At 58.5% G+C, this 23429-nt stretch overlaps 2 protein-coding genes across 4 annotated transcripts in view; one reads left to right on the top strand and one right to left on the bottom strand.

Annotated features, from left to right (window-relative positions):
* The window catches only part of RSPH14 (radial spoke head 14 homolog), a 60935-nt gene that overhangs the window by 5403 nt on the left and 32103 nt on the right, over positions 1-23429 (top strand). The gene's annotated exons all lie outside the window — the stretch shown is intronic.
* GNAZ (G protein subunit alpha z) overlaps positions 5588-23429 on the bottom strand; it is a 41796-nt gene continuing 23954 nt past the window's right edge. Inside the window, exon 3 of one of the 2 annotated variants that reach the window (XM_047760865.1) lies at positions 5588-7213. In XM_047760865.1, the coding sequence (XP_047616821.1) occupies positions 6869-7213 (345 nt within the window). In that variant the 3' untranslated portion in view covers positions 5588-6868. The remainder of the gene's footprint in view (positions 7214-23429) is intronic. The other variant, XM_047760866.1, reaches the window with a different exon arrangement.

Here is a 23429-nt window from a genome sequence, read left to right as displayed (position 1 = left end):
GCTCACCATGGGCGCTCAGGCTGCCCTTGGTCTCCTTTCCTGGTCAGGTACCTGCCATGCTGATCGCAGTCTGGAGCACATTTTTAAAGAAGTTATGCTTTTATCAGGATACAACACACACGTTACAAAGGCACACATCATACGTGACCACTTGATTACACTGTACTAAGTGAACGTGCCATGGAGCCACCACCCAGATCAAGGAATGTGTAGGAGTTCCCTTGTGGCGCAGAGGGTTAAGGATCTGGTGTTGTCACTGAAGCAGCTCAGGCCACTGCTGTGGTGTGGGCTTGAGTCCTGGCCCAGAACTTCCACATGCCTTGAGTGTGGCAAAAAAAAAAAAAAAAAGTGTACAGGTTGGGGGGAGGGTATTGCCAGCACCTGCTCCCACCAGCCACTACCCCTCACCCAAAGGTATACAGTTCAATTTGTCTTTAGTTTTTAAGACCATAGGTTAGTTCATGCCTCCTTAAATTTGACACAAGAGGAAACACAGTCTGTCATATTTTGTTTCTAGCTTCTTTGCCTCTGAGCCCCCCTGTGCTGTTTTTTTGCCAATTTGCACTGGAGTGTGGTAGGCACACTCGTTTTACTTGTCCTCTCCACGGCTGAGGGACACGTGAATTGTTGCTTGTATAAGGATGTCGAGAAAAACATGGCCATGAACGTTCTTACAAATGTCTTTTGATGGACATGTGTAGGTTTTTCCTTTGAGACATGCTGAGGAGAGGCGTCCTGGGCACAGGGTAACGTTATGTCCAGCTTTAGAACGTATGACGAATGGTTTCCTAAGATGGTTAGGCAGATTTACATGCCCACGGGTGGTGTATGAGAGACCCACCTGTTCTGCGTCCTCACCCACACTTGGGCTTTTCATTGCTTTGGTCCGCGGGGTGGCGTCTCATTTTGGTTTTCATTTGTATTTCCCCGGTGACTGCAGCCCTGTGAATGTCCTCTTAAGAGAAGTGCCACAGCCCATTTTCAAGGATTAAAGACCCTCCCATCCCCAGCGCAAGGTCGCCTTCAGTGGACTGTTCCTGCTGACTAGGTGTCGTGTCCAGGGTTACGGCCACCTGCTGACAGACTGCAGCTCCAGGGTTGAGATTGACAGCTCTCAGGCATGTCACACTGGCACCTGTCCTGTCACATAATGCAGTGAGCATTTTCATATGAGTGGCTCATTCCAAGAGGCATGATATCAGGCCTTAAAGGGTGGCCTGAAGGCAGACAAACAGGTGTCCCCGACTAGGAGTCTGACAGACGGGCGACCCTCTGCCCTCTGCTCATCCCCTGTGCCCCCGGACAGCTCTTTTTCCAGAGAGGCCAGGCTGGATGAGGCGGACACCCAGGTGGACACCCTACCCTGGGCCTTAGCCCACGTCACCTGGAGTGGGCCCTGCCCACATCTTCCTTAAATGTACCTGGGCCAGTTCTCCTGGGTGACCATGGCTGAGGGCCCTTGAAGGACCAGTTCAGGGGCTGAACCCCACGAATGTCTTTGCTCCTCACCACGCTGGAACATCCCTCCTTGGGGTGTGGAGAGAGGGGACTTGCTGTTTCTCACCCGGGGTTCTTAACATGACTGTGACCTGTGCAAGCATTCAGCAAAATAGATGGCAGTTACGAACATCAGGCACCACCACCTGAATCTTAACATTTAACTGTGTTTCATATGTGCTTGAGATGTTTGCTTAATAAAATACAGTCCCTGCCCCGCCCCTGGTGGCTCTCCCTTACCCAGCACCCTCTCTCCTGCCCTCCCTGGAGCCTCCAGTAACTGGTGATGACATCCCCACTGCAGATGTAATGAGATATAGATCTTGCCTCGCATGTTTTAAAAGCCCTCTGTAAGTGGGTCTTGCTGTATGTATCCCTCTGGTGCTTAAAAAAACCTAATGCTACGAGGAGTTCCCACCGTGGCGCAACAGAATCGGGGCGTCTTGGGAGTGCTGGGACAGCATATTTGATCCCCAGTGCAGCACAGCTGCACCTTAGGTTTTTAGCAACGGCTCAGATCTGATCCCTGGGCCGGGAACTCCATGTGCCGCAGGGCAGCCAAAAAAGAAAACACAAAACAAAGGACCTAATGCTATGATTTGGAGATGTACCTATGTGGTCTCCCAGGCTCTCCTCGGTGATTATGACCCCAGCCTGCCTGCCCATCCCTTGTTGGAGCGTATACTCACATTCAGGAACTTACCCTTGCCCAGAGACCAGCATGTGGAGCCCCCCGGGTGGCATCATGGAGCTGTGGAGGGGCAGGCCTTCAGCTGGGCTGGAGGTCACAGCTGCTACCCTCCCAGCCGGGCAGAGCTGCTGTGCACCCTCGCCGTAGCCTGGCCACTGCTGTGCCATTGGTCCCCTGAGACTGGGAGGAGGTGTCCTCTCTGCCCGGTGCCTCCTGGGAGCCTGAGCCCATTCTGTTGACCTGTTTCTCCATTTCCCACTATTTGACCGAATATTTCACTGTCTGAGATTCCAACCCCTCCTTGGACACATATGCTGCAAATACCATTTCCTGGGCTGTTTGAGTGGCTTTTTACTGTTTGTTTAGTCATTGGTCCAGCAGTTTTCATTTGAATAGAAGTGAGTTTCAACAATCTTTTCCTTTGTGGCTTTTGGGGGGGGGGGGCGTTTAAGAGAATTTGGTGCCATGAGCTCATGGGGATATTCTGCTGCATTTTCTTCAGAAAATGAAAGTTTTGCTTTTCATACTCGGCTCAGGAAGGTACCTGGGGTGGGTTTGTTTGTTTGGAAGCCTTCTTGTCCAGCCCATGCCAGACCAACACCGTCTTAATCACAAAGGCTCTATGGTCTTCCGGGTTCTGATGGACAGGCCTCCCCCCTCCTCCCTGCACATTCCCCTGGAATCCACAGGCACTGGGTGACGGGGAGGAGTGGGAGCTGCGGTTCTGACAAGCCTCATCAGGGCAATGGTGGGAAGCCTTGGCCCTTTATCACAGGATTTCCTGGGCTGCTCATCTGTGACATGTCCAGAGGGAGGCCTGGGACACCCTGGGGAGGGCTGTGTGGCAGTGGGTGGTTGGCTGGAGGGAGGGGGGGCACATGCAGCAGGGGAGGGCTGTTAGCTCTCCTGCTGCACCTCCCTCACTCCTCTGATGCACGTGTTAGGGTGTCTGCAGGGACAGAGGTCTCGCCTGGTCCCCAGGATGGCCAGCAGGGGGCGCCACAGGACCGCCAGCTGCTGGGCAGGGCTGCAGTGCCTCTCAGGCCTGGGCTGGGTGTCAGGCCAGGAGAAACTGGGATGGGGAAATGCCAGGCAGAGCTGCAGCCAGGCCCTGGGTGACTGGCCGCCAGGGACGCTGGAGGAACCTGTCTCCTTCCTGTTTCTGCTGACCCTGTGTGGACACAGCATCCTGGAGGAGAGGGCTCCAGGCTGACACAGAGGATTTGTAAATGGACTAGGAGGCCCCCGGAAGTGCCCCCTTACTCTGGGTCCTCTGACCGTGCCCCAGTCCGCCTGGCGCACACAGGGCTGGGTGCTGACAGCCGCTGGCCCAGCTTTAGAGTGGCACCATGCAGGGACCGCTGTCCCCAACATGCTGTGTGTGGCTGGGCCTGGGTGTTGGGTGGCGCTGTGGGGTGGAGGCAGGTGCCCTGCCCGCCCAGAGGAGAGAGCCAGGATGGATGGGACAGGGTGTGGCAGAGGGGTGCTCCTGGAGTCCGAGCTGGATGATTGTGTCCAGGGGAGCTCAACATGGGTGCAGTCCTGGTGGAGCTGCTGCAGAGAAGCCAGGCATCCACTGCCCTGCCCCAGCCTCCACCAGGCCCACACTGTGCCCTTTCCCTCTGTACCACCTGGCTGGTGGCCCAGAGGGGCCCCTGCTCCCCCTGCGCGATGCCACAGGGTGAAGGGTTGTGCGTCCTCAGCTTCAAAGCTACTAGCAGTAGCCCCCCTCCCAGACTTAGCAAAGCCCCCGTCTGCACAGGCGATCCCCTCCCCGAAGGGCTGCCCTCCACCAACTCCAACCCCCTCTCCCTTTGCCGTCCAGCTCATTTCCCCCAGCTCACAGCTAACTCGCATAGTCCGTGGACCTCTCCTGGTCATCAGGCAGCAGAGGGAGGTGGGTCAGACGGTGCAAACACTCCTTTCCTCGCGCTAGCCTTGTGTACCAGAGGGAGGGGACTTCCAAGGCCCAGGGAGCTGGGCCCTGAGGGATCAGGCGGACTGTCAGGTCAGCAGAGAGATCAGCTGGTCAGAGGAAGAACAGGGTGGAGGGGCATCCCGGGAGGCCCCCTCTCCTCCTTGAACACATCAGGGCAAGGACAGGGTCCTTCTATTTCCCTCTCATGTATATTCTGAAGTTCCAGATGCTCAGGGAGAGGTTACTGCTCTTTTCAGTTGGCATTTAAGTGCAAAATAAGTCTTGGGGTTTTAAGTCACAGGCTCTTTCTTCTTATCAAAAGCCCCTTTGGGTTTTTGTTATTTGGAAAGGCCTGAAGGGGATGGCCTCAAGGGCTGGGGGAGCGAGAGCCAAGCCTGTGTGTCTGAGTGCTTCCTACCTGCACAGGTGTGCCTGTCTGCATTCCTCCCTCAGAGCTCTGTGTCTGGTCCTGGGTTTGAGTAGGTGATGTGGGAGTGGCTCTGTGCCCCCACCCCCGTGGTCTCCTTCCTGGCCATCCGGGTGCAGAGCTGGGTGAGGACCCAGGTCCCAGGAGGCACTGGTCCCCTGTGTTACTCCTGGGGAGGATGGTGCCACTGTTCCCTGACCTTGGGCATCTTTTCTCATCTTTTTTTTTTTTAAATTTATTTTAATTAATTTATTTATTTATTTTTGTCTTTTTGCCATTTCTAGGGCCGCTCCCGCGGCATATGGAGGTTCCCAGGCTAGGGGTCCAATTGGAGCTGTAGCCTCCGGCCTATGCCAGAGCCACAGCAACGCGGGATCCGAGCTGCGTCTGCAACCTACGCCACAGCTCACGGCAACGCTGGTTCGTTAACCCACTGAGCAAGGCCAGGGACCGAACCCACAACCTCATGGTTCCTAGTCGGATTCGTTAACCACTGCGCCACGACGGGAAATCCTTTTCTCATCTTTAAAATGGGTCACCACTGACACCCTGCTGCAGCGGTGAGGGTGAAATAAGATAATTGGTAAGGAGCCTCATGCAGTATGAACAAACTTCCCTGACTGCTACTTGGTGTCCCCTACCCCCGCTCTCTTGGAGATGCCTCTAACCACACAAGCAAGTCAGCCAGTGGTGACTTACTGGTAGGGGGAGTCGGCACCTCTGGGCTCTCCTGGCACCCCCTCAGCTCTGTGGGGATGACTCTGACCCTGGCGGAGGCATCTGTAGGGTGTGAGGAGTTCAGGTGATGGTGCAGCCTGGGTCAGTGCCACCTACCCCCACACACCTGAGCCCCTCGGGCGCACGGGCCTTGCAGATCTCGCCTCTTTTGCAGCTTCTTTTCTCTCTTGGGGTTGTTTTATTCTTGACGTTCACTTCCAAATGGTTTTTCCTAAATGTGTGGAGGTGGGAGACAGAAAGGAACCTGAGTGTGGAAGGTGCCCCCACTGTCCCCACCGCCCCATCAGATGGCACAGAGCACTCAACCAGGCTTGGCTCATTCAGGGTATTTTATTTTCTTAAAGTAGACAATCTCAGACTTTCGGACAATCGCCAGATCCTCTGTCCCTCTCAACATCTTTTTAAAGTCCTTGGCTGTGACTCCGCACTGACCTCAGGCTCACCGTACCAAACGCAGGCAGAAAGGAGATCTGGCCAGGGCTCTGGTGGTGCCTTTGTATTTACATATGGTTCGGCCAAGGTCCTGGGCAGGAAGGGCCTCCCTCAGGCTACGAGGCAGCCGAGCCTTCACAGGAGTCTCAGCTGCTCTTGGCGGGCAGGCCGGCAGGCCGTCTCTCACCTCCCTTTCCTCCACTTGCAGAAAAGCCCCCGATAATTCACTCTTTAAATACCAAGACGTTGAGCTACTGTCCATCCGCTCCTGGGTGAAGGGCCTTCTTTAAATACGTCACGTTTGTTTTCCAAAATAAAAACGAAGCGGAAACCTCACCAGTAACAAGAGGACGCTGCACGAGCTTATATACAACACTGCCCCCAAGGCTGCCACCGGGCGCAGGGGGACAGACGCGTCCAGGTTAACAACTTTTACACTCAGCAAGCCAGACACAAAAAGGACCACCTGAAAAAAAAAAAATGTTTTGAAAATCTGCCTTTAAAAAAGAATACTCAACTGCATTTGAAATTTTCTGTATTTCTGCGAAACACCACGAGATTTGGCCAAAAAAAAGGACGTGAGAAGAGAAAAACCAGATTTCGGTTTATAAAACGTCCGACTCATAGAAGAAAAGCTGGCACCCAGCTGGCCTGGTCTGAGACAAGTCGTGCCACTCGTGTCACCGTGTGGGGTTTGGCTGCATATTCCGAAGCGGTTTAAAAAGAGCTGTGAGTGGCTGCAGGGCTGGTCAATGCCGTGGCCGGCTGGCCTCCCCATCCCAGCGTGCACGGGGGCTGAGCGGCCCCTGCTCTGGTTCTCCACCCGGGGAGCCGGCTGCCCCTCCCCATGGTCCCTCGTGAACCCCCATGCAGAGCAGGGCCACCTCAGGAAGGCAAGGGGACAGGGCAGGAGGGCTTGGAGTGGACTTGGTGACGGCTCCTCAAGTCTTCAGGGGGCCTCAGAGTGTGTGTTTGTGTGTGTGCATGTGTCTACCTACCTACAATCTACCCATGTATACTCATGTTTGCGGAAACGTGGGGGCCGAGGAGGCGGGGCGGGGGGGACCCTCTCCAGGCCCCTTTTTCTGCCCCTGGGCTGGGCTGGTCTCCCGAGTGCGGGTGGGGGTGTGACACCCCGGTTTCGCCACAGCTGAGGGCCGGCTCCTCAGCAGAGGCCGATGTACTTGAGGTTGTTCTGGATGATGACGTCGGTCACGGCGTCGAACACGAACTGGATGTTACTGGTGTCGGTGGCGCAGGTGAAGTGGGAGTAAATCTCCTTGGTCTCCTTGTTTCGGTTCAGGTCCTCGAACTGCCGCTGGATGTAGACGGCAGCCTCCTCATAGGTGTTCTGGCCGCCGTACTCAGGGAAGCACACGGTGAGCGGGATGCGCCGGATCTTCTGCGCCAGCAGGTCCTTCTTGTTGAGGAAGAGGATGAGTGAGGTGCTGACAAACCAGTTGTTGTTGCAGATGGAGTCAAAGAGGCGCAGGCTCTCAGCCATCCGGCTCTGCAGGGGTGGGGTGGGGGGTGAGCAAGGCGGGTCAGGCCCTGCGGGGCGGGGGAGGCCCGAGAGCACCCTCCCCCCTGAGCCCCCTGCCCCCTCCACTTCCCTTTGAGCATCCTAAATGTGCTGTGGAGCCTGGGGGTTTAATTTTAAGGAAACTGGGGCCTGCGTCTGACCCCCACACACATCTGACCATCCTATTTCTAAAGGGACTCCTGCTTCTGGTGAAAGCTGTCCCATGTTTTAAGAAAAAGTGAACAAGCTGAGCATCCCAAGTGTGGGACCAGTTAGATCTAAGGGATTGGACTGGGGGCTTTCCTGACTGGATCGCTGGGGATGGTAACAGCAGGGACACTGGCTGGGGCTGATGGGGTAGACATGGGATAGTGGCCTGCTCGATCCTCACACCCTCCTGCCCTCATTGTGCAGGTGAATAAACCAAGGCTTGGAGGGACAAGAAATATACTCCAGGTCCCATGGCCTGGAACTCCAGGTAGACAGGCAGTGCTGCTGGCCCCAGTGTGGGGAGAGCTGAAGCCCTGCTCTCCCCAGAGCCCCTGCCTTTTCTGAGGTTCACATCTGACAGCGTCAGTGCTGAGAAGGGAACAAATGTCCAGAGGCACCTGTTGAATCCCATCCCCACCCCACCAGCAGAGAAACTGCCCTGGGGTCCTGCGTTCCACCTGGGAGGTCACGTTTCCCAAACCTGTCTCGTGCCTTCTTTGGAATGAGCTCCAGAATAACACAAGCTCTGAACAGTGGGTAGTCTCAGATCACAGGTCTGGGGCAGGGGGCTTTCTGCTGAGAGAAACAGAATGCGGGGAGGAGCCTGTTCCAAATGCCATCAGTGGTGGCCCAGGAATGCTGCCCTCTACTGGGGAGTAATTAGCTCCGGGGATTCCTGGAAGCCACCTGATAAGGGCTAGCAGCTGTCACATCTCACGGGAATGGTGTCATAATCGAAGGGTGTGCTTCTGGCCCCAAATTTCACATCTGATAAATATGTGGCCATTAGCACATATTCATTAATCCACTGGGCACTTGCTGGGCAGGCTCTCAGGCCACCGGCAGGGCCTAGCTCTCGGGCAGGTGATGGAGCCCCAGAGACGGGAGGTCTGGGGCTGTGGGAACAGAGGCCAGTGGCTGGGCTGGGCCCTGGTTGTGGAGAGGGGAGCAAGGGTGGGTAGACAAACATGGAGTGGGGCTAAGCAAAGGGTCCTGGGGTGGGCATCTGGGCAGGCACTGGGCCTGGCTATCAGAGCCCTGCTGGGTCACTGGGGGTGAGAGCTGGGTGGCTTCTGCTATAATGGTGCACACAGGGCTCTGCTGGTTGGTCCCCCAGGGTGTGTGTGTGTATGGAAAAGCTCAGCTGCCCTGACCTGCTTGGAGAAGGCCTCATGGCCCATCGTACCCCAGGCTGATTTCAGACACCAGGGGCCGGCTCCTCTGCACTACGGGCACCCCTCCCTTCACCAGGCAGTGGAGGGCAGATGAGGCCAGCAGGACAGGCAGTGCTGTGTGGCCTGGTCAGGACAGACAGGTGTCCCTTGTGTCTGTTCCTTGCCCGTGGCTCCTCTTCCTTTGCAGGCAGTCAGGGCTCAGGTTTCCTGACCCCCCTCCCTGTTCCTTAGGACAAACCCTAGGGAACTACATGGGCCATCACTTAGGCAGGCAGGGTTCAGGGAGCCCATGGGAGGCACTGACAAACACAGGACCTTGAGAGCTCTCTCTCAATACCCACTGGTGTGTGGGCACAGGGGGTGCTGCACCCTGGGGACCCACTGGAGAGGAGAGGAGCCAGCCTAGGAGGCACTAGGTGGGTGGGGGGAGCCCGTGCCACCACTGCTGTGTGTGCTCTTGCAGGCTAGCACTGCCAGGTGGGCCAAGTAGCATCCTGACACCCAAGTCACAAATCACTGAGAGGAGTGTGCTATTCTGGGCTATAACTGCAAACCTTGTGCAACATACACGAGTGTGAGTATGGGGATAGGGGGAAGATGCTGGGCAGCCCCTCTCCCTGTTCTGCTCCTTCCTGGCCTCAGCCATCTGGTGCACCCTGGTGCCAGGATGAGGCGGGTATATGGCCTGGGGGCCAACTGTGACCGCATTCTCCCTGACCCCTCCCTGGCATCTAGTTCTCCTGCCTCTGCCCACCTGGCACACAGAGTCAGACACCACCCTTGTGGGCCCTGGGGTGAATGAAGCTGGGGCAGTATTGCAGCCATCGGACTCTGCTTGTGGCCAGCACATCTTGTCCTGCCACAACTTCCATCAGCCCACACAAACATCCTCTCCCTGCAAGGGGGAGGCTGCCCACCTCACACGGGGCCTGGGGGAGGGCCCACGTCTACACCAACTGCAGTGCTTTTCTGGCAGGATGTCCTCCTACCCCCAGCTCAGGAGCACTTCTCCCGGGAGGAAACGCCTCACCTGTGCCCACTGTGATGCCAACCCAGAGCCCTGTCCCGACGCCCCAACCCCCCGCAACAGATCTCTCCCTCAGGGCTGCTCACAGCGACACACTCTTGTACGTGGACTCCCGCCAGTGGTGCAGTGGTGGGGAGGAGGCAGGGACCAGTGACTTGTAATAGCGCACGTCAGACCCTGGGAGGCAGCTGGATGGGTGTGGTCCCCAGGGTGGTATAAAAGTCATTTCTCAGCCACTTGCAAAGAGAAAGCTCCTGCTTGGACAGGTCCAAATACTTTCAACACCACCAAATGGGTGGACTTTCTCCTGGGGGCGCTGGAGCTGGTGACCTATCCCTCAGGGCTTCTAACTTGCAGGCCAGAGACAGAGGCCTCCACACTGTGTGCAACTGCCTCACCACAGCACCCGTGGTGGCCTGGACCAGACTAGCTCTTGGAACATCCCGAGGAGGCGGGGGACTTGGGGAACAGGGGCAGGAAGGGGAGCCTTGGCCCCTCAGTCCTGATCCTCCATGGAGGCTCTCCTGGAGCCCCTGTTAAGGGCACGGCCTTGGGGCCTAGGGTTCACTCTCACCAGCTGGCCTCACCATGCCTCGGACAGTCACGTCTCTCTCAGCCCCGGAGTCCTGGTCTCTAAAACAGGCAGTCATGGTCCTTGGCACCAGGACAGCTGTGGGAGCAGCGCAGGTACTGGGGCGAGAGGAACCAGGTCTTCAGGGCCTTGTCCTGCAACTGATACCCCAGTGAGACCCTGCGCTCTGCTCACTGCCCATGCCTTGGACCTCTTGTCCAAGACCTGCCTTCCTCCACCCACCCCCCCCGCCCCGTGAAGGACCTTTGTGGGGTGCAACACAGAGGTGGGGGGCTGGACCCTGGGGACCCAGCTCAGCCGCATCCCAGGCTCCCAGCCAGCAGCACCTCCCTGCTGGCTGCCAGCTCGGCCTACTTCCTTTCCTCTGGGGTCTCCGTAACTGCTCAGCCTGCAGACTTAATGCTTGGCCCCTCCCGCTTACCGCTGCAGGGGCACAGGATGGCCATAAGTGCCAGGCGAGCATCCAATTCCCTGATCTCACAGGGCAGGAGGGCTGTCTTTGGTTTCCTTGTGTGCCATCTGGGGGGTGGGGGAGGGAATGGCTGGTTTCCAGAGTTGGACCCGACCGTGGACACCCAAGTTCAGCCCTGCCCTTTACAGACAAGGAGCAGGGCCTTCTAACAGGCAGAGGGGGTCATCCAAACACTGCCTGCCCGACCCCTCCCAGTGTCTCTGTCCCCCGGTGGCTCAAGAGCACACAGGCCTGAGGGAGGGGGTCCCTCTCAGTGAATTCTGTGGTTTCTGGGGAGGGGGTGGCAGGGGATCAGGGTAAGGGAGCTGGGTACCGCCCCCTAGGCTGCCAGCTGCCTGAGGCCCATCTCAGCCTCCAGCCTTCCCTCCTCCTTGGTGATGGCCTCCTGTGTGGCATGTTTGCAGTTTGACAAGCCCTAGCCACCGCATGGGGCTGATGGATGGGAAATGGAGCTCAGGCCTCAGAGCCCCAGGTGCCAGGTGCCCAGAGGGCAGCTTCCTTCCCATCCTCTCCCACAGGTGTTGTTAGGTCACAGGTCCTGGTGAGCAGACTCCCTGGGGACCAAGCCCAGGTGGGAGGGAGACATGCACCCTCTCTTCCTTCCCACATCTCTTGGCTGAGCTCTGTGGACAAAATCTATCCTTGAGGGGGAGCCTGCCAGCCCTGAACGACTGGGGACCTCACCCCACCCGTGCTACTCTGGGCAAGATGCTTGTTTCTTGGTGCCTTGGCCCCAATACCAGCCTTACAAGGGGTGTGGCTTTTACTGGAAAAAACGCATGAGGCTGATTTTTCATGAGTCCAGGGCCCCTGGCTGCAGGGTGGGTGGAGCCACAAGTACACTGCAGCATCTGTCCAGGTGCACCTGGCTGGATACAGGCCCTTGCCAACCTCGTGCCTTGCTGTCATCATGCAGGATGCACCCACCTGCTTGTGGGGACCCCAGCACCTCCTCCCATTCCGAGAGCCCCTCCAGTTGCCTTGGTTTCCATTACAGCTCTCCTAGACAGACCTCCCAGGACACTTTTCAGTGCACCCGTGTCTCTTGTGGATACACCAGAAGAGGTGGTAACAGCACGGTGCAGTATATGGCAGGGAATGCCCTGTCTCCCTGACCACTTTCCCCACCAGGCCTCACTCCAGAGAGCCCCACGCAGGGCTCGCTGTGGGCATAGCACAGGGTAAGGCCAGTTGGCCCACCCAGGGGTCCCCAGAGTCTCCAGCCTGAGTCCTCATAAAGTGCAGGTGATGTCTGAGCCCCTATACTGGGTACCAGTGACCACAGCAGCCATCACGTTGTCCCTTGGAGGTAAAAGGGGAGGCTTCCTGGAGTGGGGGGAGGCCAGAGGCCTGGAGCCAAAAGAGGCAGGCCAGTGGGCAGAGAGGATGCAGTGAGGTTAAGGACTTGGCATCAGTTGGCTACTTGAGGGTGGAATGGGGGAGGGAGGGTGGGGACTGGGACTCAGTTTCCTCATCTTTAAGCTGAGTTCTCAGTTCTGTTTCAGTCTGGGAAACCCAGGTCTGCCTGTTGTAGAGCCTGGAGTGTTTGTTCTTGGGAACTGTGAATTCAGCTCTTCATGCTGGAAGCAGAGCTAGGGGGTTGGGCTATGGGCATGAATGCCCTCCATTCTCCACGATGGTGCCAGCCCCAGGGCTGCCCATCCCGCAGCCCAGCCACCAGGCCTGGCCCGGGCAACAGTGCCAGGCTCTGAGGGCACAGAGGGCAGGACTGGGCAGCAAAGCTGCCTGGTAGCACCCCGGCTGGATGGGCTGAGGGGGAGGGTCCAGTTGGGGTTGGACATCAAACTGGCACCTTCACAGCCAAGCCTTCGGCCCCTCTGGAGTGGTGCAGCTTGCACGGCACAGGGGTGCTGCTGATTCAGTGAGTGGCATATCCCAGGGGCAGTTTGGGGTCCATCCTCAGTGTGGCACTGCCCACCCTCCCCCCTCCACTGCCTGGAGTCCTGTGCTCCTGGCCAGGGGGGTGGGAGGGGCCCCCAAGACCTCCCTGCCATGAGAAGTCTGGGCTGACATACCCAAACTTCTTCAGTGGGGAGGGGGGGGGGACCTGCATCAGATGCACCTGCAGAGGTGGAAAGGTGTGAAGACAGGCTTGTGCCTCCAGAATAAGACCATTCCAAGGCTGGCCCTAGTCACTCAGGGAAACAGCTTATTCTTTGTCTCCAAAGACATGGGGACCAGTCTTCGGAGTGAAGGCGGGGTGTATGCCTTTTCCTTCATGCAAAGCTGCATATAAGTCTAGTGAGGACTGGGGGTATTTGGGGGGCTCTGGGAGTGGCTGCAGAAAGCAGGCGAGGGCTGTACTTGGGGGGCCTCTGGCCCCAGGCTCTGTGGGGAGGCTCCTGGGCAAGGCCCAACGTGCTGGCTTCCAGGTGGCTTGAAGTCCTATGCTCCCCGCCCATCCACGGGGGTCCTCGTCCTTCTGGAGCTCACTTCCCTTTTGGGTTCCAGCTTGTCCTGGGTTGGGGCGGGGCTCAGAGGTAAAAGGCCCTGGTCTGTGTCTGCCCTCAGGCAGAGGGGTGTGGGCAGGAGGGCTCCCTGGGAAGAGGGAGGAGGTGGCAAGAAGCAGAGCCAGAGCTGCAGACTGGGTTGGAGGCTGCCCGCAGGGGAGGTTGGAAGGGAGGATTCGCCGGGGGGCAGGGTGGGGGCGGACCTAGGGAGGCAGTGAGGAGGGCAGGTGTTGTTGAGAGCAGGGGACAGTGTGGAGTCTGGGGGTTGGAGGATGCTGAGGCCAGCAGAGCCTTATATGCTGCTGTCACAAAGATGCTGTCCAGTCAATGTGAGGATGCTGAGCTTTCCTTCCAAAGGCGTTACTGCCGCAGTGGGGAACTGTGGCTCAGAACTGTCCAATGTGGGCCTTCCTGGTTGTTGGCCCTTCACTTCCTCTGAGAAGCCTCTCTCAACAGCCCCCTCCCATCTCCGGGCTCCACCACACCCAACACAGACATTGCGGCAGCAACTGGGTTTGGCTCCCAGCACCTGAGACCTCCTTGGGTCTCACTCTGCTGCTGGATTGTCTCATGCTGGCCTCCTGGCCTGGCCAGGCCTGGAGACTTGCGGCCATAGCCCCTGATCAGTGGCCGGCTGGCTGTGCCGCAGGGCAGTCTCTCTCTTGGGCCTGAGCGGGGAGGCCATGGTACACTTGTGGGTCCTCAAGAAGCTCCTGATGCCCCGCGTATGGAGGCAACAGTAGGAGACAGAGATGGGCAGACAAACAGCAGGCAGCCAGGCAGTAAGGCTCTGCCTTCCTGGCAGAGGCCCAGTGCTGAGCTGGTGCAGATGACTCAGACCTCTGCTCACACCCGCAGGGATGGGGATGGGGTGCTCAGTCCTCCCCAGGCAGCCCCAGCTCCCTGCTGTCACCAAAATCTGTGTTTCTCCACCCTTACCCCCCGATACTGGGTCCCTTGTTGGGAGTGTTTGCAGGTGGGCAGGGCCTGTGTGCTCAGCTCACCCAGGCCTGGATGGAGTCGTTACAGCGTCGTACATACAAGAGACAGATGTGGTCGTGGTCTGGGGATGTGCGGGCCAGAAGGCCTCAGAGTTGCCCTCTGCTTGCCGGGCTCAGAAGCATGCAGCCCCTTGGGCAGTTCCCAACACCAAGAGTGTGACAGCAGCTACCACCCAGGGCAGCCGCTCCCCTCCCTCCACTGAGCTTAGGTTAGTACTCAGACGCTCAGCATGCTGTTTCCATGGCAACTGGGAGGAAGCCTCCACCCTCAGCCTCACATAGCAACACGGATGGTAGGAGACGCTTCATCCTTGAGCTGGGCTAGGCAGCCCTCCACAGAGGGCTTTGGGACTTGCTCTTCCTTGGTATGGATGCTTCCATGATGCCCAGATGTCCAGCTCTCTGCCCATCTCAGAGGAGTGGCTGTGAGGGCCGGCCTCTGCCCCAGGAGCTTCCGACTGCCAGAGCCCCTCGGTGCTCGCTATCCCCATCCCACTCCTGGCATCAGAACATGGGGAGGCACTTGGGGACAGAACTGGATGACCCAGTCACTTCCAGACCAACTGGTTAGTGCCCTCCACTTCTTCAGACCTAAGTGCTGGCTGTACTGGACTGGAGAACTGTATCAATGAGGCTAATGGGACCACACAGTGGTTTGGGGTGCGGGGTGTGTGCCACAGCCAACAACGACCCCGGGGGAACCGGCAGTGTGCTGCCCAGGGTCAGTGCATCCGCTCCCCGAGCTTGTGCCCTGGAGCCCACAGAGCTGCACTGCCCTGTTCCTGTGTGAGCCATGGGATGACCAGCCTTGCTATACAGGGACAGTGGCTCACACTCCACACCCCTCCTACCACTTCCCCTCCACCAGGCCCAGCCTCAGGGCTCCTTGGCACCCCTCCTGCTTCCAGCCCCTCATGTCCCCAGCCCTCCCAGCACCAGCCCTGAACTCCCACTTTGACCCTTGGTCAGATGCATACCCAGCCCAGCCCCACCTGTCTCCCACATGACTGCCTTCCTCCCTGGCTCACTTCAGCTTTAGGGCCCCCTGGGTGATGTAAGTGCGACATGTCAAAAGGGGCAGAAATAGCCCTAGAAGGGGCCCTGAGGCAGCTCCACCCCAGGCCCTGTCTGCTCCACCGCCAGGCCCACATGGTTGCCTCAGCTGGCCTTGGACTTTACCTCACCCAGGAGTTTCAGATCCTGCCGCCAGGAGAGGCAGTTATTCTGGGCTGTCATAAAGTGAGTCACAATAGAGACGTGGTCGACAGACAGGAACAGGAGGCTGGAAGCCCTGTGTCCCCACCACTGAGTACTGGCATCTGAGATCCAAGCCTGGCCCCCTGCCCCTCCCAGCACTTTCCCTGGACTCCACACAGCCACTCTCAGATACGCAGGGAGGAGAAAGGGGCAGTCCTGGCAGAAGAGAACTTTATCCCTGGGGTGGGACGAACCTACGCCAGTGACCCAGTAGCATACCAGCCCACAGAGGGAAGGTGGCATGGAGAGAGGGTGCAGTCTGGTTCCTTCTCCCAGAAGGGGCAGCACTGTGGGCCTGGGCACAACGCCCCACAGAGGCTAGGGGCTAGGCGTGACATGCAGGGGACACACAATGGGCCACGGTATCCGCCCTGTTGATGCACCTCCAGACACACATGGAGGCCCCTGCTTCTGCTCCATGACTGCCCTGCACATGGCCCTCCAGCAGCTCCTGTCTCACTGGGTGGCCCTGCACCTTCTGCCTGGCCCTGACTCATCCCTGCCCAGGGCCTTCGCAGGGTTGTCCTTCTCCTGCTTCCGGGAGAGGGAATGGCTCCTGAGGTGGTCGCCGAGCCTCCCTGAAGTACCCCAGTCACCACAGCAACCCCTGGTAACATGCTGCGGCTCTGGGCACCATGGCCCTGTTCTCACCACCAGTCATAACATAGTGCCCAGTGGGGCAGGTGGCCTGCTGGTCTCCGCGTCACGGCAGGCAGGGCCAAATGCGAGGGCTGTAGGTGGATGCGAGGGTGAAGCAGCCGTATGTGGGGGCTGTGTTGAGGACACGGGGTGCACCTGCCCTGGGCTGACTCACTGGAAGTCTGACCTGGCCGGTGCAGAAGGCCCCAGCCGGACCCTGACACATGGCTCTCAGCACAGTGGGCTGGGCCTCCTGCCTTGCAGCCCAGTGTAGCCCAGCCCTTCTAACCTCATCTCTGTTGTTCAGCAGAACAATGTGGCAAAACAAGGAAAAGAGGATTTATAAGCAGGTGCTTTTCTGGCTTTAAATGATCAGGATCAACCCTGATCCTATTGGTGCATGAAGCCTCGGGGTTTATTTGCCTACTTCAAACCTGGGGTTGGAGCACTGTCCCCAGGACCCCAGTCCACTGTGTGTTTCCACTGGCACCTAGGCTCCTGCCCCCCAACCCAGCCTCTGTGCCACCTGCAGACAGCAGTCCCATGGCCTGAGTGGAGATTATGGAGCAGCACAGAGAGATTAGCAACGCAGGCAGCACACCTCGCACCCTCATAGTACCAGGTGTTCACGGGCCTGCAGCTTGCCCCCAGGATGGGGAGGGGGTTCGGCCAAGGGCTGCAGCCTCTGCCCTCCCTCATCACTTCCTCTCTAGGTGGAGGGTGCTGCTCGCTGCAGGTGGATAAGGGCTGCCCATCTCAGTGTGCCCAGCCCTGCAGGCCTTGGGCCCGTGACAGATGGGGCTCCTCTGGGGTGGGGCTGTGTTCTCACGGGTCCAGACGTCAAGACTGTCCCCTGCCCCCCTATCCGGTGACAATTGTGATGCTCATAGTAACAGTACTGGCCAGGCCTGCCACTTCAAACATCAAGGGCTGTTTAAACAAGATAACAGTCTGCTTCACTCAGCCCATAATGGCCTGAAACCTATCCTGAAGCTGCCAGAAACAGTGGAAGCTCATGTGATTCAGCCTAAAGCCACCTGGCTTGATGCTTCCGCCTCATTCATGCCCACCCTCCCCAGGAGGCTTGTGCTGGTTCCTGGTTTCCCCAGGAGTACAGCTCAGAGGAAGCTGGGGGACCCAGAGTGGCAGTAAGTGTGGCAGCCTCCCAGCAGCCCCAGGCCCCTGGCAGGGGACAACCAGGCTCCTCCCAGGGGCCGAGGGTCCAGGTGGCAGAGGGTCCGGCTGTGGCTGGTGGGGCCCAGCCTCCTGCCTCTGCCCTGCCCTTCCACCTGGACGCTGGCCCCTGGAGAGAAGCGACCGTGGCCTGGGTCCCATCTCCCTTTAACTGACCCTGTGGACGACAACAACACACAGCCACCCTGAGTTCACACTGGCCTTCTGGGTGCCCTGATTCTTCGGGAGCTGGGCAAGGGACCAAGTGGCCATATAATGACCCTGGGGCCACACAGGCAGGTCAGTGCCTCACCCCAGGACCCCAGCATGAGGTGGAGGCAGCCATGCACCCAGAACTCTCAGGTTCTGGGTGGGAGATTTGCCCACGTGACTGGGCTGTCCCCCAGGAGTCAGTGTAGCTGGCCCCCCTTCCCCCAAACACACGTATCACTCTTTTGCTCTCTGCTCCCACTAAACCTCAGTATCAACGACCGACAGGAACTTAAGAGTCAGAAAGGATCATTCCCAATCCCACAAGTATCTGCCAGAGCCCCAGGCAAATGCCTGGGGAGCAGTGGGCACCTCTTAACTTCAGCAGGTGACTCCTGGATTCCTAGGGAGACACAGCTCCTGCATCTGCTCCCTAGTCCCCATCTCATGCCCAGGCAGAGAGGGAGGGTGGTGGCCTAGGATAAGGTCCAGGCTCTGGGTCTGGGTTCTGCCTGCTCTCACCCGGCCCCCTCCACCCCCCATCTGCCCTGCAGGGAGAACACTTCTCTCAAAACCCCAGTCCTTTTCTACTGCACTGAAAGGAGAACTGCTTCTTATTTGTTTTTGTGTTAAATCTTGCCCCCTTGATCCAAGTCACTGGATCCCCCCCACCCCCACTGTCAGTCACTGACAGGAAATTAGCAAACAGCAGGATGCAGGTGCATGCAGACTGGAAGCTGCCTGGCCCAGCTTGCAGAGCATCATGGCCACTGTGGGAGGCAATGGCAGTGCAAACAGCCCCTTCTGGGACCAGATGGAGGACCCCTTGAGCCCTAATGCCCTTGCCTGACACTGTTCAGCAAGGTGGTGATTCTGGTGCAAAGGCTGGAGAGCCATGGGCAGCCGGTGGCTGGCTTCTGCAGGGACATGAGAAGCTGGTGTGGGGGCATTTCATCCTTAGGAAGTATTTGACTCATTACTTCCCTAACCCTGGCTTCTTCTTCAGGAGGGGCTGGGGCTGGGCCAGGGCCTTCTTCCAGGGTCTCAGTTCTGTTGAGAAACTGATTAACATGGTTTAAGGAATTCCACAGGACCCGGGGACCACCGCAGGGCCTTGAGCCCGGGAGTGCTGCTCCTGGTCTGTCACTGCACAGGTCTGTCCCTGCAGTGGGAGCTGGTACTTTACCTGGCCTGGGGATGCTGTCACTGTGATTGACATACCTCCCACCCTGTTAGTGCTTAGTGGCTGACAGCGTTCTTGTGGCGCTCACTCTGGCCAGCAGTGTCCAGGCCCCTCAGCCCCCTTTCAGGTGAGGCAGGGAGGGAAGGAAGCCGGGCAGGACCCTGATTCTGGTTCCCAAGCCCTCATCTTGATGAGGGAGACACGATGTTCAGCTCAGGTGTCACTGCCTCCTGGGTGGGTCCCCAAAACCTCACCCCCCCAGCTGTGACCACCCACACCACCCCCCAGGACTGTGCCAGCCCATCCTCCAGACTGGCAGTGTGGCAGAACCCCACGCTGAGCCATGGGGTCGCAGTAGCTGTGCCACGGGACAGAACACTGGGCAGGAGCAGGGACAAAGTTAGTACCAGAAGCCAGGCTGGAGTCACACATTGTTCCATCCATGTCCTCCATACCTCTTGGTGACAGGTCTCCAGTCCCCCTGGCCTCCTTGCTGCCCAGAAGAGACCTCCCACCCTTACCAGACCCTGTGCTGGACCCTGTACCACTGTGGGCGGGGAGGCGGTGTTGCTGGGATGCCCCAGGAGGCACAGGTACTAAGCCAGGCCCAGTGGTACCACAGCATCTTTGCTCTGAGACCCCAGTGCAAGGTCCCTTGGTCAGGTGAGTCACAAAAGGCCAGTGTGCTAGGTCTGGACATCAGAGGAAGGCATGGTGGCAGGTCTGCCCAGCACCTCCCCATCCCAATTCAGTGTGGTCTCTGGCCTTGGTGCCGCCACACCCTCAGAGGCACTTACAGCCTGGCTCTTGGAGGCCTAAGCAGGACCGGGGTGGGCAGGATGGCACCGACAGAACCCCGGGGAACCAGGCTCAGCTCAGCCATGCATGGCTCTATCTTGCCACGGTGGGCTAGCCTCGGCCTTGGGGCTTCGTGCAGGCTCAGCCCACTTGTTGGTCCAGGGGGTGTCTGTGGCTGTCTCTCCTGAGAGGAGAACAAAACGGCAGGAGGGCACTGTGTTCTCTGCAAGCCTGTGGGGTTCCCACAGCCTTCCCAGCCACCCGGACCAGGCAGGGTACCAGGTGTCCTCCTCCATCAGAGTCCAGACCCTGCAAGTGCCAAGCGCAGGTACAGGTAATGGCAAATGTCACCAGAACCATGTCCTGTCCTTGAGCCGCGGGTCTGTCGTCCTGCTTTACAGACAAGGAAGCCTAGACTGGATCCACTCATCCAGCTGAGCCACACAGGGCTGGCAGCCACATGTGGCCAGGTGATGCTCCCTTTCATTCCCCAGGTCCTGTCCTTGGGCGGATGGGTTTGAAAAGAGGAGCCAGAGGGGATGGGCCTGGTAGCCGGCAGGTGGTGAACCAAGGGCCCAGGTAGGAAGCAGCCCAAGAACCACAGGTTGCCCTAGTTGGCTATTCCAGACAGTTCTCTTTCCCCAGCAGCTGGTAACTGGCTGCAGACTGGTTTCCTGGAGCCTGAGACACGGGCCCAGAGACTGTGGCTTCTGGGGACTGTGGGGCTGGGCCACACGGCCTTGAGGCTGGGTGCCTCCTCAGTCAGGATGCTGTTGGCCTTCCCAGGGTCACTGAAGTCCAGAAGAGGTGCATAGGGGTGTGGCCAGAGGCTGCCTCAGCAGAAACCTCGGGACGCGACGCCCAGGGCTTCTGGGTTACTGTGGTTTATTCATGAAATTAGAGAAAGTATGTGAGCCGAGGAGACGCCAAGCAGGGGGTGAGGAAGACAGTCAGGCTTGCAGGCCAGCCTGAGCTTGCTCTCTGGATCTGAGGACATGAGTTGGGGCAGGGGCAGGGGGCACATGCAGGGGACAGGGCACCTCCTGCTCCAGCCTGGGCACCACCCTCAGGGGACCAGGTTCCCTCGCCCCAGCTGACTGTATTCAGAGCTACCAAACTCCAGACTGTCAGAGCCAGTGGGGCCTCCTCCTACCCCCTGAGACCCGACAGCACAGCAGCCTTTCTCGGTGTTGTTCAGGGCCAGTCCTGGACTCCCTGGGGGTGGAGGGGTGGAGGGGTGGAGGGGTGGAGGGGTGGGGGGTGGGGGAGTCACCTCACCCCATGCCTATGCTGGCCACCAAGGGTCCCAAAGTCAGCCCAGCCCCCAGTGCTCTCAGCCTCTTCCCTAAAGTCTGTTCTACATCAGCAGAAAAGTTGTTTTTCAGTTCTCAGATTATAGAAATCCCTTGAAACAATAATAATCTGCATCTTAAAACCCACAGCAGTTCTGATGTGTGCCTAAGGAACAGGGCTAATGCGCTCAGGAAATTAATTACCCCACTGGCCTGGGTGCTGGGTGGGATGGAGGCTGGGAGCCTCCTCTGCGCTGAAGCCCCTGGGAAGTGCGGAATGCAAATGTCCCTCTGCCACTGGAGGGGCAGTGAGGAGAGCAGATAACGTGGCAGAGGGGCCTGCACAGATGCGTGGGGTGCAGAGGCCTCGTGAGCCCCAGCAGCACCATCCACCCCTGACCATGCTGGTGACTGGATTTGGCACTGGGGACCTCACCAGGTGGCCCTGTTCTCCATGGACTCCCATGGCCCCTGTGGCCCAGGCTGGATTACCAACCCACCTTCACCCTAGTCCTCCAGGCCCTGCTCCTGATGTTTGCTCCTCTCCCTTGCAAGGTGGTCTCAGGGCAGAGGTCTCCTGGTTTTCTAAAAGCAGACAGCTCTGCTCAAGGGGCCAATAAATGGGGGCCTTGGGGGAGCCACTCTGGGCCTCAAGGGGCTGCTGGACAAGGCCTCCATGTGACCTCAGGGGAGGAAAGGCATGGTCGCCAGGGCTGATCCTTAGGTGGGGGACAAGGAAGGCCTGGCTGGAGCAGATTCTTATGTTGGTCTTTAATGGGCTGACAGAGAGAAGGCAGAGCCACCCAGCTCCCAGGTTGCTTCTCTGCACAGAGGAGTCTTCATAAATCTGCCTGGGCAGAGCATGGAGCCAATCTGGCAAATTACCATTCTCAAACGGGACAAATGTGAACAGGGTTCCAGGGCCAGAGCAGACGCCCTGAGGAGTCACAGAAAAGGCTGGAAAGCAAATGCTGTCCAGGTCTTAAAAGGGTTGTAGCTGGTGAATGTGGTAATTCATGCTGAGTGAGCTTGATGGGCAGGCCCTTCCAGCAGGGGTTTGGGGGTCACTGGCATAGGAGGCAGGTGAACATTTCACATCCGGCTGGAATGGGGCTGAGCGCATGTTGGCCGCTTTCTGTGGTGTAATTGCTTTTACCTGGCTGATTTTAAGCTACCAACATGATGTCAAACAACTCAAACTTCCTAAAAGCTGAAAAATTGGCTCTTGTGAGCTGGTACTAACAGCTGCGGCCCTCCAGGGGATGGCGTGCAACATGGGAGGCTTTGCCACCACTAAGCCTGGTCTCCTGCTCTGCAGGTGTGGGCCCAGCCCTGCCAGCTCAGTTTGGCAGCACTGGCCTTATCCCTCCCCCAGGGCTTGTTCACCATGAACAAGAGGCTGATCCCAACCTGCTTATAAGGGAGGCCCTGCCCCAGTCTCAGAGGTCTGGGGAGCACATGGACACCCAGGCAGCCTCTGTCAAGGCAAGGTCTGTGTGTGGGACAGCCAGGCTGCACCTTGGGGGTGGGGAGTGGCTCTTAGTAACACAGCAGGAGGCAGCCACCCTGGAGGTGCAAGGCCCCAAGGATGAGGAGCCAGGGGAAGAAAAGGCCCTATTAGTATCCCAAAGTGTGGAGTGTGGTTGCAGGGAGGCCACACTGAGCAGTAAGGGGGGCCTGACCAGGGCCTGTCCTGTCTGGTGGAGTTCTACTCGGGGCATGAGCTGAGCATGAAGGGGAGACATGAAGCAGGAGCCCTTGGCAGCGTGGATGCCAGAGAGAGAGAACGGAGGAGGCTGCCACTGAGAGTGGCCTTGAGCTGTGGCTTCCCTGGGAATGGGGGAGGGAGGGAGCAGCCCGAGGAGCTGAAATGTCAGGTGGTGTGTGCCAACCAAGGGCTGCACATAGCCCCACTCTCCCTCCTCCTCCACGCTCTCTCTTCCCCCAGGGCCCACTGAGGTGAGGACCAGACAGCCTTAGTCCCCTTAGGGCTGAGACAAGGGGAGGCAACTGAGGGGGATCTTGATGGTGCAAGAACCCAGGAAGCCTTCATGGAAGGGCTTCACAAGGGCTGGCAGAAGCTGGGCCACCTCACAGCTGGCCACACGTCTCTAAAGCCTGGGAGGGGTAATAGGCCATAGAGATAACACGCCGGGCCAAGCTTCCAGGGAGACGCCAGCTGGAGAGCATGTGGCCAGCTGAGCCCTGTGCCTGCTATACCTGGTGTGGGATGTGCCACCATGGCCCAGCAGGAGCCTGGCCCTCTGGGTGCCCAACCTCAGGGAACCCAGGCTCCTCTGCCAGCCAGGACCAGCCTTCTGGCTCTGGTGCAGGAGGCCTCTGGAATCCCAGGTTTGCAGAGGTCACACTGTATGTGGCCCTGGCACATCACAAGACCAGAAGGGAGTGGCTCAGGGAGACCAGCACCTGGTTGCGGGAGGCTGGTGGCCTACAAGCAGGTCAACGACATGCCTCTGGCTCCGTCTCAAGTCCCCATGGCACGGTTCCTGGAACTATGTCCTCGACCAGGTCAGGAGCAGGAGGCAGAGCGGGGACGTGTTCTGCTTGGGCTCCTTGTGCTCCAGTGTGGTGGGGGCAGTGCCGATGATGGCTACTCAAGTCTCCCGAGCCCAGCTCACTGCCCCCATCCTAGCTCCCAGCCCCGGGATAACATGGCGGGTGACCTCTGGGCCTGTTTCCTCAC

This window comes from Phacochoerus africanus, chromosome 15 (genome assembly GCF_016906955.1).
Source record: "Phacochoerus africanus isolate WHEZ1 chromosome 15, ROS_Pafr_v1, whole genome shotgun sequence".
Classification (NCBI taxonomy): domain Eukaryota; kingdom Metazoa; phylum Chordata; class Mammalia; order Artiodactyla; family Suidae; genus Phacochoerus; species Phacochoerus africanus.
The sequence above is the reverse complement of the archived record's forward strand: the minus strand, read 5'-3'. Positions and strand labels throughout refer to the sequence as shown.